Source organism: Streptopelia decaocto, assembly GCF_964273445.1.
Source record: "Streptopelia decaocto genome assembly, chromosome: 20".
NCBI lineage: Eukaryota > Metazoa > Chordata > Aves > Columbiformes > Columbidae > Streptopelia > Streptopelia decaocto.
The window spans coordinates 6,447,534-6,459,889 of NC_138675.1; the positions used below are offsets into that span (position 1 = coordinate 6,447,534).

Below are 12,356 nucleotides of genomic sequence, written 5' to 3' on the forward strand. Positions count from 1 at the left end.
GCCTCCGGCCCGCCCTCACACCCGCCGCCACGCTTCTCCCTGCTCGGCGCCGCGGCAACGCCCACCCACTTCCTCCTCTGAGCCAATGGCGAGGCAGCGCCGAGCCTTGAACCCGCCCCTCTTGCCCCGGTAGCGGAAGGGGCTCCCTCCCCGCCTGTGACGCCATATTGGGTTTTGTGGAAGAGGGGGCGGGGAAGCGGAAGGACCCGGCTCGGCCGCCCGTGAGTAGCGGCGGCCCCGTGGGGCCGGGCCGGAGCGGGGCGGGGGGAACCGGTGCCGCCGCGGGCGGGGGCGGTGACGGTGACAGAGCCCGGGCGGGCGGGGGCCCTGAGCTCCGCGAGCGCGGGGGCTTCTCCGGCCTCGGCCGTCGCGGCCCGGGCGCTGCCCCGGGGCTGCCGGAGCGCTCGGATCCCGCCGCCCGGGGCCGCTCCCGGTCCTGCTCACCTCAGCGGGCGCCCCGGGGCCTCTCGCTCGGGTCTCGGGCCGAGCGGCGCCGCTTTGGTTGTCAGCGAAGCGTCCCGGTCGGTGCCCGGTCCCGGGGTCTGACAGCCCGGCCGCCCTGGTGCTGGATGCAGTTAACAGCGGCTTCTTTAGGATTAAAAAAACCCCAAACCAACAGTTTGCATAACTAACGGGTTATTTTCCACTGTTTGCCCGTTGACCCTGGTGTTAATAAATTGCTTTAGCGTGTTGTTGCTCCACAGAGATGTCTCCTGTGTCAGATAAGGAAACACGTACGAGCAGTAACATGTTTTTCCTCGTCATTTGCTTCATTCGTATTTTAAATTTAAGAAAAAATTATATTGCAATCAGGCAGTTGTCTGAAAATGCTGTGTGTCTCTGTATCTGATGACGTGAGGCGTAAGTTAAATGTCTTTGCTGCCCCAGGTCCTGTCATTGTTAAGAACTTAGAAACGCAGTGGTATTTTTGATGATGTTGCCGTAACATTTTTGGTAAAAACCGCAATTGTTGAAGTCCACGCGTTGGCCTAGTTGCTGTATTTCGCTAGAGAAGAATGTTGTAACGTGGTTTAGTTTCAGCAGCAGTCTGTTCTGCTAGTGACAAACCATCCCGCTGTGTATTAGTCTTTGTGTATCTTTCTGATTGTTTGCTTTACTGATGTGGCTGAAGGGTTGTTGTAATTCATGACACTGAACACTGAGTGTTACATTATGAAAGAGGAATTGCTGCTGTTTAATTATGCCCTTGAGCCAATGAGATCTGACCTGTGCTTTTAACTGTAAACTGCCTTCAAAGCAAGGCCAAAAGCTGCTTTTCCTGATTATTGTCTGATTACAGATGTTCTTTCATTGAAGTTTGAACATGACAAGAAATGTTGACTTAAATTTTAAATTTGTCGTGAAATACGTCAGTCTATGCTGCTTAAACAGAGCCAGTGAGAGGTTTCTTTTCAGTAAAAGTGTCAGCTGGTTGTGTTTCCTGGTCTGCTATGGACGAGCTGTTGGTATTACAAAGAATCGTATGTAATCACACAGAATATAATTCTTACACCAAGCAAAATGCCCGCCCCAGCGTAAACCTACAGTAGGCTTAGAGACACGATTCTTCACTTGATCTGCTCAGGTTAACGGGTACAACAGTGTCACGTTTGGTTTGCTGTGGATGTATCTGTAAAATTAGTTGTGAGAATATGGAAGGTTTTATGTTCATGACCTTTAGAGAATTGCTATCTGATCAATAGGTTTGATATCGTTTTGTTGCAGCTTTATTCTTGAGGACATTTCAGAAAAACCCAAACTAAAGCACAAAATGATGCTCAGCTAATAATGCTGAGTAACTTCTTTGTTCTGCAGTGCAGCGAATGGGGAGAACAACAATTATCTCCTTTTGCCTGTACTGAAAAAGTCTATATCTGTATTGTATGAATTTCTGTTTGATTTTTCTCTTTAGCTGTACTTGAATTAAAGTGGGCTGCAGCTCCTGAAGCCTTGTAATGAATCCCCTTCTCCTTTAAAATGTAGCAGGACTCCTTTTTTTCCAATTACGAATTATTCCATAGGATGTAGTTTTCAGATGTTTACATAAGAAATATCCACCTTCAAGGTTCTGTGCCTCCCCAGATTGTCCTTGGTCTCAGATTATTTTTTGCAGCAGATAAGTTTTTCTGATTTAGTAATATTTCCTGTCTCTTTCTTACCGCGTGGGGCTCCTGAGGTGTGGATGCAGGGCTGAGGAGCTCCCGCTGACCCTGAGTCCTGCAGTCCCACCCACGCTGAGGACTCCAGGAAGTCATGGCAGGGATTGGTTTGGTGATGTGGCAAAGATGTTTCTGTTTAGAATCCATTTGATTTTGTTTGGTTTATATCTTGAACTGTAAAACCTGGTTGAGCTTAGCTGAAAAGAAAAATAAAGATCTTAAATTGGTAGCAGAAGCAAGTCCTAAAAAATCATTCCCTTGGTTAATTTTTTTTACCCGAGTTCAAAATCCTGACCTTTTACTGTACAGCTTTACTCATGCATAAAACTTTCTGTGACTGCTCAGCTCTTTGTGTTCAGGAGACATAAACTCATTGAATAATTCTACTTGCCTTTGTAAAATATCCTGTTCTTTGCTTTCTTGACAGTTTCTTTTGGAAATTAATTTCTTTTGGAATAAACATCCTCTCTTTAAGAATAAAAATAGTTTGCTTCAAACGGGGCAATCCAAAGAGTCTCAATGGAAATGCTGCTTCACAGAATGTATTGTAAAGCTTCACTGACCTTAGAATTTTAAGTGTTACCTACGTATCGTGTTTTGTTTCCACAGACACCATGTCAGAAGGGGACAGTATTGGTGAGTCTGTGCATGGAAAACCTTCTGTGGTCTACAGATTTTTCTCCAGACTCGGACAGGTTGGTTTTCCGTAGGGTTTTCCTGGCTCTGGTAGAAGCCGGTCTCATTGCAGCTTTTTGATCTCATTACTCTTTGAATGAATTGTTGAAATACTAACATCTCTGCGAAAGATTTCTTTTGAAGCCTTTTAAAAATAGGTAACAAATATTATAATACGCAGCTTAATGGGATATTTAACGTGTGTATATCTGACATTGCACAGTGGAAATATATGTTGTTATTGTCAAAAATGAGTGATTTCAGATTTCACGTCAGATTCATCCTAAGGAAAGTAAACTTGCTTAAAATATTGTCAATTTAAATTGCTTTACAAAGCTACAAGTGTTAGGGATTTTCTTTTGCCTTTGTAAAAATATAGAACTTTTCAAATGCTTGTCAGTATGCTTATGTTTAACCAGTTTATTCGTAATAAAGAACACCAATGTTTCACGTTACTCTCCTTCCCAAAATATCGTTCACAAATGCTCACTATTGCTAATGCTGCCCTGTAATAAACTTTATTCATTGTGCATCATGTATTCTACAGATGTACACTTTATATTTCCTCCTAGATCTACCAGTCCTGGTTAGACAAATCTACTCCATATACTGCAGTGCGATGGATTGTAACTTTGGGCCTGAGTTTTATCTACATGATTAGAGTTTATTTACTGCAGGTAAGAAAACTGGATTTACTGCTGAAGTAGCTTTAGGTATCATTACTGTCCTGTTTCTTTTGTTAAGCGTTCTTGAAGTACAGTTTGCTTTGGAGTTACCTATGGTATCAGCACACGGCAGAAGGTAAATTGGTGTGAAGAACAAACACATCTGTTGGTGTTAAACTCACAGCTTCAGAATGGAGACTGTGAATGCTTGATGATTTTCATCTGGTGGCACTAGAAAGTGGAAATACTCCATTAGTTCTGATTAAATTACATCATAAACCTCTGAAAACTCCTGCAATTAAGTTTTTGCTTTTATATTAAAGCTGTGTAACAGCTTAAAAATGCTAATAGATTCTTTTTGTCTTGTTTATTTGTATTGCAATAAGTTTAGCCAGTATTTAGGTGGCTTTAAATGAAAACTGTTACATATGGCGTCTGTCAGTACACAAAAGAAAGAGATTCATAAAGGTGATTTCATCTTCTCACAGTCAGAGTGCTTATTTTATACAGTGAGAATTTTTAATATTTTTAACAAGGCCAGAAAACATTTGTGTTAATGTGGGGATGTGGAAAAGTGCTTCTCAAGGAAGCAAAAAAACAGGTAGTTTATTCGCGTTTGAAAAGTCGGTATCTGAAGACGGTTTTCAGGAAGACTTTAATCTCAGCTCTGTTTCCTCTGCCGCAGGGTTGGTACATTGTGACATATGCCTTGGGAATCTACCACCTAAATCTCTTCATAGCTTTCTTGTCGCCAAAGGTCGACCCCTCTTTAATGGAAGATTCAGGTATGGTGAATAGTTCATGGTGCAATCATTTTGAACTTGTTCAAACTTCCAGCTCTTTTAGTCTGATACAGTCGTATAAAGAAGGGCAATTTTAGCATGACGTTGTATTTTTAGACTTGCAAAACATCTGTACAACTTGAAAGCAGGACTTACTGTAAAATGTATCTTTTTTCAGGACCTGAACGTAGTCCATATTGTGTTAGTTTTCTGTGTTTTGAAAGGAGGTTTATGTGACTTAAGTTCTCCCCATGGTAACTCAAGTGACCTGGCACTAATTTTCTTTTGGGAAATCAGTGTTAAGTTACATTAAAACAGCCAGAATCACAGAATCCCAGAATGTAAGGGGTTGGAAGGGACCTCAAAGGCTCATCCAGTGCAATCCCCCTGCTGGAGCAGGAACACCCAGATGAGGTGACGATGGCCAGCATCCCACCTGTGTGAGGTGTGAGCAGGTGCAAGATCTGCTCTACATGGTTGTGTAGCTTAAGGAAGAGATTGAGACGCTGAGGACCATCAGGGAGCGTGAAAAGGAAATCGAGTGGTGCAGTAACTCTCTGGCGTGCCACTCAGAGAGGCTTCAGGGGGATGCCCCCCAAAAGGTGATGAACCTGAGAACAAGGTGATGAAGACCTGAGAAAGCCCCTGCCCTGTCACTGTCCGGCAGAGGTAGGGGACATGTCCTTTTCAGAAAGACAGGCCAGCCAGGCGTGGTGGTGGAGCTGCTCTTTATGTGAGAGAGCAACTACAATGTATTGAGTATTGTCCAGGCACGGATGAGGAGACAGTTGAGAGTCTATGGGTGGAAGTTAAGGGGCAGGCTGGCAAGGGTGATACTATTGTGGGTGTCTATCACAGGCCACCAGATCAGGGTGAGGAAGTTGATGAGGCCTCTACAGACAGCTGAGAGCAGCCTCACAATCACAGGCCCTGGTTGTGGTGGGGGATTTAACTTCCCTGATGTTTGCTGGAAGGACGACTCGGCCGGTAGCCGCAGTCCAGGAGGTTCCTCCAGTGCATTGACGAAAACTTTCTGATGCAGAGTGGAGGAGCCGACCAGGAGAGGTGCACTGCTGGACCTCATCCTCACTGACAAGGAGGGGCTGGTTGAAGCGGTAGAGGTTGAGGGCTGCCTTGGTTGCAGCGACCATGAGATGGTGGAGTTCAGGATCTCCTGTGGCAGGAGCAGGATAGCAAGCAGAATTGCAACCCTGGATTTCAGCCACTGCAACTGGAATCTATGTGCAAAAGTTTTTATTTTTTAAAAATCTTAACAAAAAGAAATCTGTAGTCTGAATAGTGTGGAAAATTCGTGTGATTAGTGTGAGGGGTTTATGATGTGGGGTCTTTTTTTTTTTTTTTAGATGATGGCCCTTCCTTACCTACAAGGCAAAATGAAGAATTTCGGCCTTTCATTAGAAGGCTCCCAGAGTTTAAATTCTGGTGAGTGGATCCGTCTGCCCATGCTCCATTTTTGAAAAATGTAACTATCTGCATCCAGCTGGTGGTAGCTGGAATTGAAGGATTAACTGTTAATATTATTTTTAAGGCACTCTGCCACTAAAGGAATCCTGGTTGCTATGGCATGCACGTTCTTCGAGGCTTTCAACGTTCCTGTTTTTTGGCCAATCCTTGTGATGTACTTCATTATGCTATTCTGTATCACAATGAAGAGGCAAATCAAGGTAACTTGCCAAGGATAGTAGTTTGTGATGTCAGAATGTACAGTACTGTTCCAAGTGGTATTTCATGTATTGCACACGCTTCTGTTACCAGAGGAACTGGAACAGCTAATGTTCAAGTGTTGCATATTTGCAGCTTTGAGCAGTTTTTTTCCCAGACATGCAGAATTTTGGATAGGTGCCGTTATTCAAAGTTGTGAATTGAAGACGAAAGGGCAGTGAAGAATTAATAGCTCTGTGAAGCACTGATATCTCTCTTCTCTCTCCAGTTTTCTCTGGTCCCCCAATCAATAATCTTCACTGTGCTGGGTACATTGTTGGGTGTCCCCAAATTTGAGATTGACAAGATGAGGCTCATACCCCTATTTAGATGGAAAGTCGCATATGATGAGCTGTTTCATTACCTTTACAATACTGAAGAACTGTGTTTCTAAGGGACTTTGTAATTTACAATGTGTATTATAAAACATGTCTGTAAATATTATGTAAGTTTCTTGCCTCAAAAATGGGTCTTTTCTCTTTGCAGCACATGATAAAGTACAGATATATACCCTTCACGCACGGCAAGAGGAAATACAAAGGGAAAGAAGATGTGGGAAAGACCTTTGCAAGCTAGAAGATGCAATCAATCTGTTGACCAATTCTAACTAAAGGAACGATTTTGAGCCATTGTAACAATGCCTTTTTTCTTCATAAAAAAATGATTAACAGAGTGGTGACAAAGCGGTTGAATTTTCATTTTAAGAGGATCTTGCTATTTTTATCTGAAATATTGGTTTCTTGAAGAAACTGGCATTCTAACCAAATTGCATTGAGTTTCTTATCTTTTGTAAGAAGTTGGAGAAACTTCGGCTAATCCCGTGGATTTGGGATAATGTATTTCTTTCAAGATCCATTGCACTGGAGAGATTAATGGCCGAGAGTTGGACATTTTTACATAGTTCTCCTGCTCAATATCACCCTGCCTGAAGTGCTGTGCACATATGCGGAGGAGAAACGTCAGCTGGCACACGTGATGCTGTTTTCTGCTTCATGGCCGTGTGCTGTTTTCATAGAAAAATTCAGTAGACCTAGATAGATGCAGAACTTATGCCAATTTCCTAAATGCATGGTATTACTGAGTTATAATCAAACAAATATAGATCGGAATAAGAAGTCTACTAAATTATGGGGTTTGCAATAGTGAGAAAGCACTCATGTAGCTTCAGAAGTAACTCATTTGTGTCGGGTTTTAATGCCAGTTTCACCATTACATCTCCCAGCAGATGCTAAAATTGGGCTTTTTCATGATGACTCAAAACTTTGTTCAAACTCTATCCCAATTTCCTCTGAGGACCTGGAATTATAAAAAATATATATTTTAATTGTTATTAGTTGGAGTTTCTTTCATACTTAAGGGTTTCTTGATTAATTTAAGCTGACTTTGTGCAGCCCCTTCAGAATATGCCCAAACTGGCCACAGCAGACAAACGGTGTGGGGTTTAACACAGCTTTTCATTTTCTATGGGAAAAAGAAAATCGGAGAGAAATGACCTGCATGTAAACTTTTTCATGTGATACAACTGCAGTTTTATCAAGTGACTTTTTAATTCCAAAATTTATTAAAGACAGTGTCCCCCTTTACTTGTTCTCTATCTTTATATACATGTATTGATCTAACAGTATTTATGGCTCCTTTCAGTAGTGGTTACCCGCAATTTATCTTCACACAATGCCTTTTTCAGCTCTCCAGGGAGCATTCACTTGCAGAAAGCAGGAAAATATGAGCTATTGGAAGATTGTGAATGGAAGTTGGTGGGACCTAACTGGAAAACATAGGTAGGAACACCTTCCTCGGCTTTTGACAAATGAACTTATTCTGGAGCTCTGGAATTCAGCCTTCAGTAGTCCTGGGAAAATGACAGGGATTTTAGTTCACGTTGACCTGTTCTTTTTTGTTTGTTTCACGAGCAGTGTGGAAACTAATAATGTCAAAATGGAAAGTTACGGAAGCACAGTATCCAGAAAGGGCATTATAAAAGTACCAGTTATAGATGCTTGCAGTTTGTTCCCTAAAAGTCTGAAAGCCCCAACTTGGTGCAGTTGTCTTCAGGTTTGCTGGAGTTTCTGAATGATGTGGGCAAATCAGGGAGAAAAATACCATGTTTGTTATGTTTATTAATATTAAAATCAGCAACTGGGATGACTCCTGCTAAACAAGAAAGTGTTAACGACATCCATTGCAGCTTAGACACTTGAACAGCCACTTCATGTCAAAGTGTAGTGGCAGCTTGAGGTTAATGCCTTCTCAGGTAGGAACACGCGCTCTACGTTCAGTGAGATGAACAGTTTTCAGATATGGATTGTAGGTGATGTTGGGACAAGGGTACATGTTCTAGCTGACTCTCAGCACACAGCAGCCAGACAAGCTTCATGGCATTTTGTTAAACTTCCTGTAAAACAGGAATGCAGTGGCATCTGGCATAGGCACTTACCCGTTTTAGAATCAAGTTTTTTCTTGGACTAACTCAAGCTGTATGACAACTTTATAAAGGGGTGTGCGAGTTGAGGCTGCTGTCTTGAAACAGAATACATTTTTCCTTTACAGTTGGTAGTGACGCAGGTAGATCAGTTTCTGAGGATGAAACTTCTCTCTGCACAGTGGACATTCTGTCTATGAAAAGAAAATAAATTAGGGAACATGTACTGAGTTGCTGTATTTAAAAGTTAAAAAAAAAAAATCCAAATATAACTGTTCAGCTACTTCTAGAAGATAATCAGCATCCGTAATTTTTTTTTTCCCAGACCAGTTTGTGATAAGCTGAAAAGTGCTAACTGGAGGGGTGGGCAGTACGGTTTCTGTTAGGCATAGTCATTGTATTCTAATAAAATATAGAGGTCCTGGTAAAGTCTTGTGTGGAGATTTCAGGCGAGAGAAACAGCCAGGCTGATGGGTATTTTCAAGCAGAAAGGGTATCACGTTTACCCCTTGCAGTCCCCGTTTGTCCTGTGTACTTACTCGGGTGTTACACCACTCCGTGATGCACTCCCAGCAGAACAGGTGCCCGCAAGGTGTGGCTGTTGTATGTCTCCGTTCCTCCAAACACAAAGTACAGCGGGAGTGGCGCCCACTAGTTTTTTCCATCGTCACATTTCTAATTAACATAGTTATATATTAATTTTATTTAGCCTGCTTGTAAGAAATACTTGATAACACAATTCTAAAGTAAACCCCAACTTCAAGTGTTAACCTTTTTTGTGAAGACCCCAAAACAAGAAAGCAAAGAATGAAATCTAAGAGATGCTTAACATCAAGGAATGCATCAAATACTACATCAGGTTCTAACTGAAGTCAAAGTGTGACTCCAGTCTTCTCCCTGTTCATGAAAGCTAACACATTGCCCACCCCTGCTTCCACCCCGTCCTACTAAGTAAAAATCATCGTACTTGTGATGAGCTAGGTTGCGGTGCAGTTTCCATTCCTGCCTTGCTCTCTGCTTCTGCTTGAAGCTGTACATCTGAACTCCGATTGTTAGAAGAAGATGGAAGAGTGAAATTATTCCTAGAAACTTGTAACTTGATCGAATACTCTGATCTTCTCCTTGTGGTCCTCCAAAATGCAGCTGCATAATTCACAGAAATAGAAATGTTTCGTTACTGCAGTTTGATGAATCTATACACGCTCTCCTCCCCAATATCAATTAACTCTTGATTTAGGTTTCTCGCTTCTGTCAAAAAAACCTGCCATGTTTCTAGGACTTATCAACCTGCTGTCTGTCTGCAGGTCTGTCTAAACATCTACTGGTTTTTGTTCAAAACTATATTTAAGTATTTCCCATGGTTTTATTAAGTCACTTCTCACTTCCTGTGTATTTGTAAAAGACAGACTGGGCTAGGTAATGTTCTAAAATTACAAAGGGTATGAACTTCTGACAGTGCATTCACATATATTAGCCATAAGCTTTCGACCGCAGGAACTCATAACCCCTCTACACAGTATTAAAAGTTTCTCTCTCACCCAGTCTGCTCTGCCCATATTATAATCAGCCACAGCCAAATTCTATCTCCGTTTTACACGGCATCCCAAAGAGGCCAAAATGCTGCAGCTGACACCACCTTTAAACAAGAAATACATCCACTTACATATGTGATTCCTGCGATTCTTTTAGAGAGGTGATAAAAAGTGCCACTGATGTAGAATAGTGCCAGATGTAGTCGATGAAGCAAAGGTATGCTTTGCTTAAGAACATACACAATTTGTAAGACCGTTTTCTTCTGCTGCTCTGTCAGCTTCCCAACTTGTTTCTGTACCCAGTTTCGTATTAATGTCCTACTGGATGAGCCAAGTGCTGGGTTGCCCTGTGAGGTTCTGGACGCCTCAGCTTCTGTCTGCAGCTCGTGTTCCAGACGCGATAATCCCTTGTCCAAGCAATAGGGTACTACGGTATGAAGAGCAATGAACATGGCCCGTCGAAGAAAAGCAGGTACCTTTTTCTTGGTTGAGTCGACTTGAACAATGTTAACATACTCTTCACCTAGAGTCTGGTAACCTGAATGATGTAACAGAAAACACGCACGGTAAGACGGTGGCCGCAATGTCATTCTCTGCATGACAGGCTGCTCCACTCAGAACACAACAGTTTTAGAAACAGTTGCATTTTTTTTGTGTTGAATGAGGTGAACGTTGTCTTTACATCTGCAGCAACAGGTTTAGGCTTAAAGCAGGGATAGTTTTTAACAGTGTCATGCATCTCTTTTTTAAAAGAACATACATCTGGGCTGATAAATGCTGCACATGAACTCAAACTTATGACAATTTAGTGGTTTTGTATTTAATAAAAGGCACTTATAGAAAACAAACAAAAACCACCTACACTAAAGAAAACCACTGTCAAGCGGTCTCATTGCAGTTGGTGGTTGCCAAGCTACAGCGGGTGCCTGGGACAGACAGCTCACTTTTCACCCTTAGGAGAAACGCTAGATCTGAGGTGACCAGGCCCCTTACCTGACAGGGTGGTGAGGACGAAATAGGCCACGTCAGAAAGCAGCTCGATCTCCCTCCTCCACTCCAGCCACTTCTTGGCACCTAAGAGATCGTTCCAGTCACTTGATGTGAAATTCAAACCGATTCCCCCCAGACCCCCCAGCACCTCATTAACACCTCCGGCCCATCCCGAGCTCTGAGGGACCCGCTGTCCCCGCAGCCCCGCCCACCGGCGCACGGCGGCCCAGCCCCTCGGCGGGGCTCGGGCTGCGGAGAAGCCCCCACGGGAGGCGTTCCCACGGCGGGGAGTTACCCGCGAGCCCGTGCAGCGCGGAGCCGGCCCCGCTCCGCAGCCCGCTCCGGTACAGCTCGTCCTTCTGCCCGCAGCGCACCAGCCGCGCCGGTCCCGCCGCCGCCATGACGGGCGGAAGGACACGCCCCTCTCCCCTCAGCGGGGCGGTGCTGAGGCTGTGCGCCGGGGGGCGTAGGGACGTTGCGTCATCACGCACCGCCCACGGGGAGGGCGCGCGGCTGAGGAGACGCCCTGGAAGGGGCGGGAGCGGCCCCGGCCCGTCCCCTGCGCCCTGTGTGGTTTCCCGCCCGCTGCCGTCGCGCCCCTCGGTCCAGGCGGGGCCTCGTCCTTCTGCCGGGCTTCGTCCTTCTGCCGGGCTGCCTCCGCGCTCAGCAGCTCGGCCATGCCGCCCTGGCTGCGCCCCGCAGCGCGCTGCTTAGCGCGGCCGCGGAGCAGGCGAGCCCGGCGGCGCGGGAGCCCGGGACGCGTCTGGCTGAGGTACATTGTGCGCTGGTAGAAGGTGAGGCTTGGCTACAACAATGGCCCTTTTACCAAACGTAGCATTCTGAAAATATTTGCTGCCTATATGCATCTTGAAGTCTGATGCATTCATTTTTGTCAGAACACTTTTTTTTTAGCACATTTTAACGTCCCATAGTTATAAATTAAGTTTTGCAACATGTTTAAGTGAAGGGGAAGTTAAACAGTTCTGCAATGTAGTTGGTTTGTTTGAAAAAGCTATTATACTTTCACTTAGATTAAAATAGATGTTTTCTAGAAGAGTTTATAGGCTAATATTGCAGTACTTTCTATGAAAAAGTGTTTGAGCTTGTACTTTTTTTTCTTCTCAGAAGGGAAGGCCACCTGCTGACAGGCGGTGAACTGGGGATTTGTCCTCTAGTCTTCAGTAGTCTGTTATTAGCAACACATCTTGTGACATCAAAGTTCTAATTTAACTGCACCAAAAGCTTTAAATTGAAAGCTGTGCTGAATCTTACACTTAAATAATGCATTCCTATCCCCTCCCTCCTTTCTTCAGGTGCAACTTGAGTTTTTATTTCCTAGCGTATGGAAGGGTGTATAACAAGTGAAATTGCAGGTTGTTCCACCCGTAACTATAAAATCAATGCAATTAAGG

At 43.9% G+C, this 12,356-nt stretch overlaps 2 protein-coding genes across 4 annotated transcripts; one reads left to right on the plus strand and one right to left on the minus strand.

Moving 5' to 3' along the window:
• The first annotated feature begins 86 nt into the window (after positions 1-86).
• On the plus strand, positions 87-7,586 carry RER1 (retention in endoplasmic reticulum sorting receptor 1). The gene is made up of 7 exons (XM_082069689.1): positions 87-221; positions 2,769-2,854; positions 3,407-3,511; positions 4,185-4,284; positions 5,646-5,724; positions 5,831-5,966; positions 6,490-7,586. Exons 2-7 carry the CDS (start codon positions 2,774-2,776, stop codon positions 6,577-6,579), a joined length of 591 nt encoding a protein of 196 aa, XP_081925815.1. The 5' UTR covers positions 87-221; positions 2,769-2,773; the 3' UTR covers positions 6,580-7,586.
• Positions 7,587-8,100: 514 nt separating this feature from the next.
• Positions 8,101-11,368, minus strand: PEX10 (peroxisomal biogenesis factor 10). Of its 3 annotated transcripts, none has more exons than XM_082069687.1 (6): positions 11,240-11,368; positions 10,948-11,028; positions 10,431-10,492; positions 9,390-9,565; positions 8,962-9,097; positions 8,101-8,616 (listed from the first exon to the last, which is right to left on the minus strand). In XM_082069687.1, exons 1-6 carry the CDS (start codon positions 11,343-11,345, stop codon positions 8,545-8,547), a joined length of 633 nt encoding a protein of 210 aa, XP_081925813.1. In that variant the 5' UTR covers positions 11,346-11,368; the 3' UTR covers positions 8,101-8,544. The 3 variants fall into 3 exon arrangements, with proteins under 3 accessions (XP_081925813.1, XP_081925812.1, XP_081925811.1); XM_082069686.1 differs by having other exon boundaries at positions 8,101-8,612; positions 10,086-10,492; XM_082069685.1 differs by having other exon boundaries at positions 10,086-10,492.
• Positions 11,369-12,356: the final 988 nt, after the last annotated feature.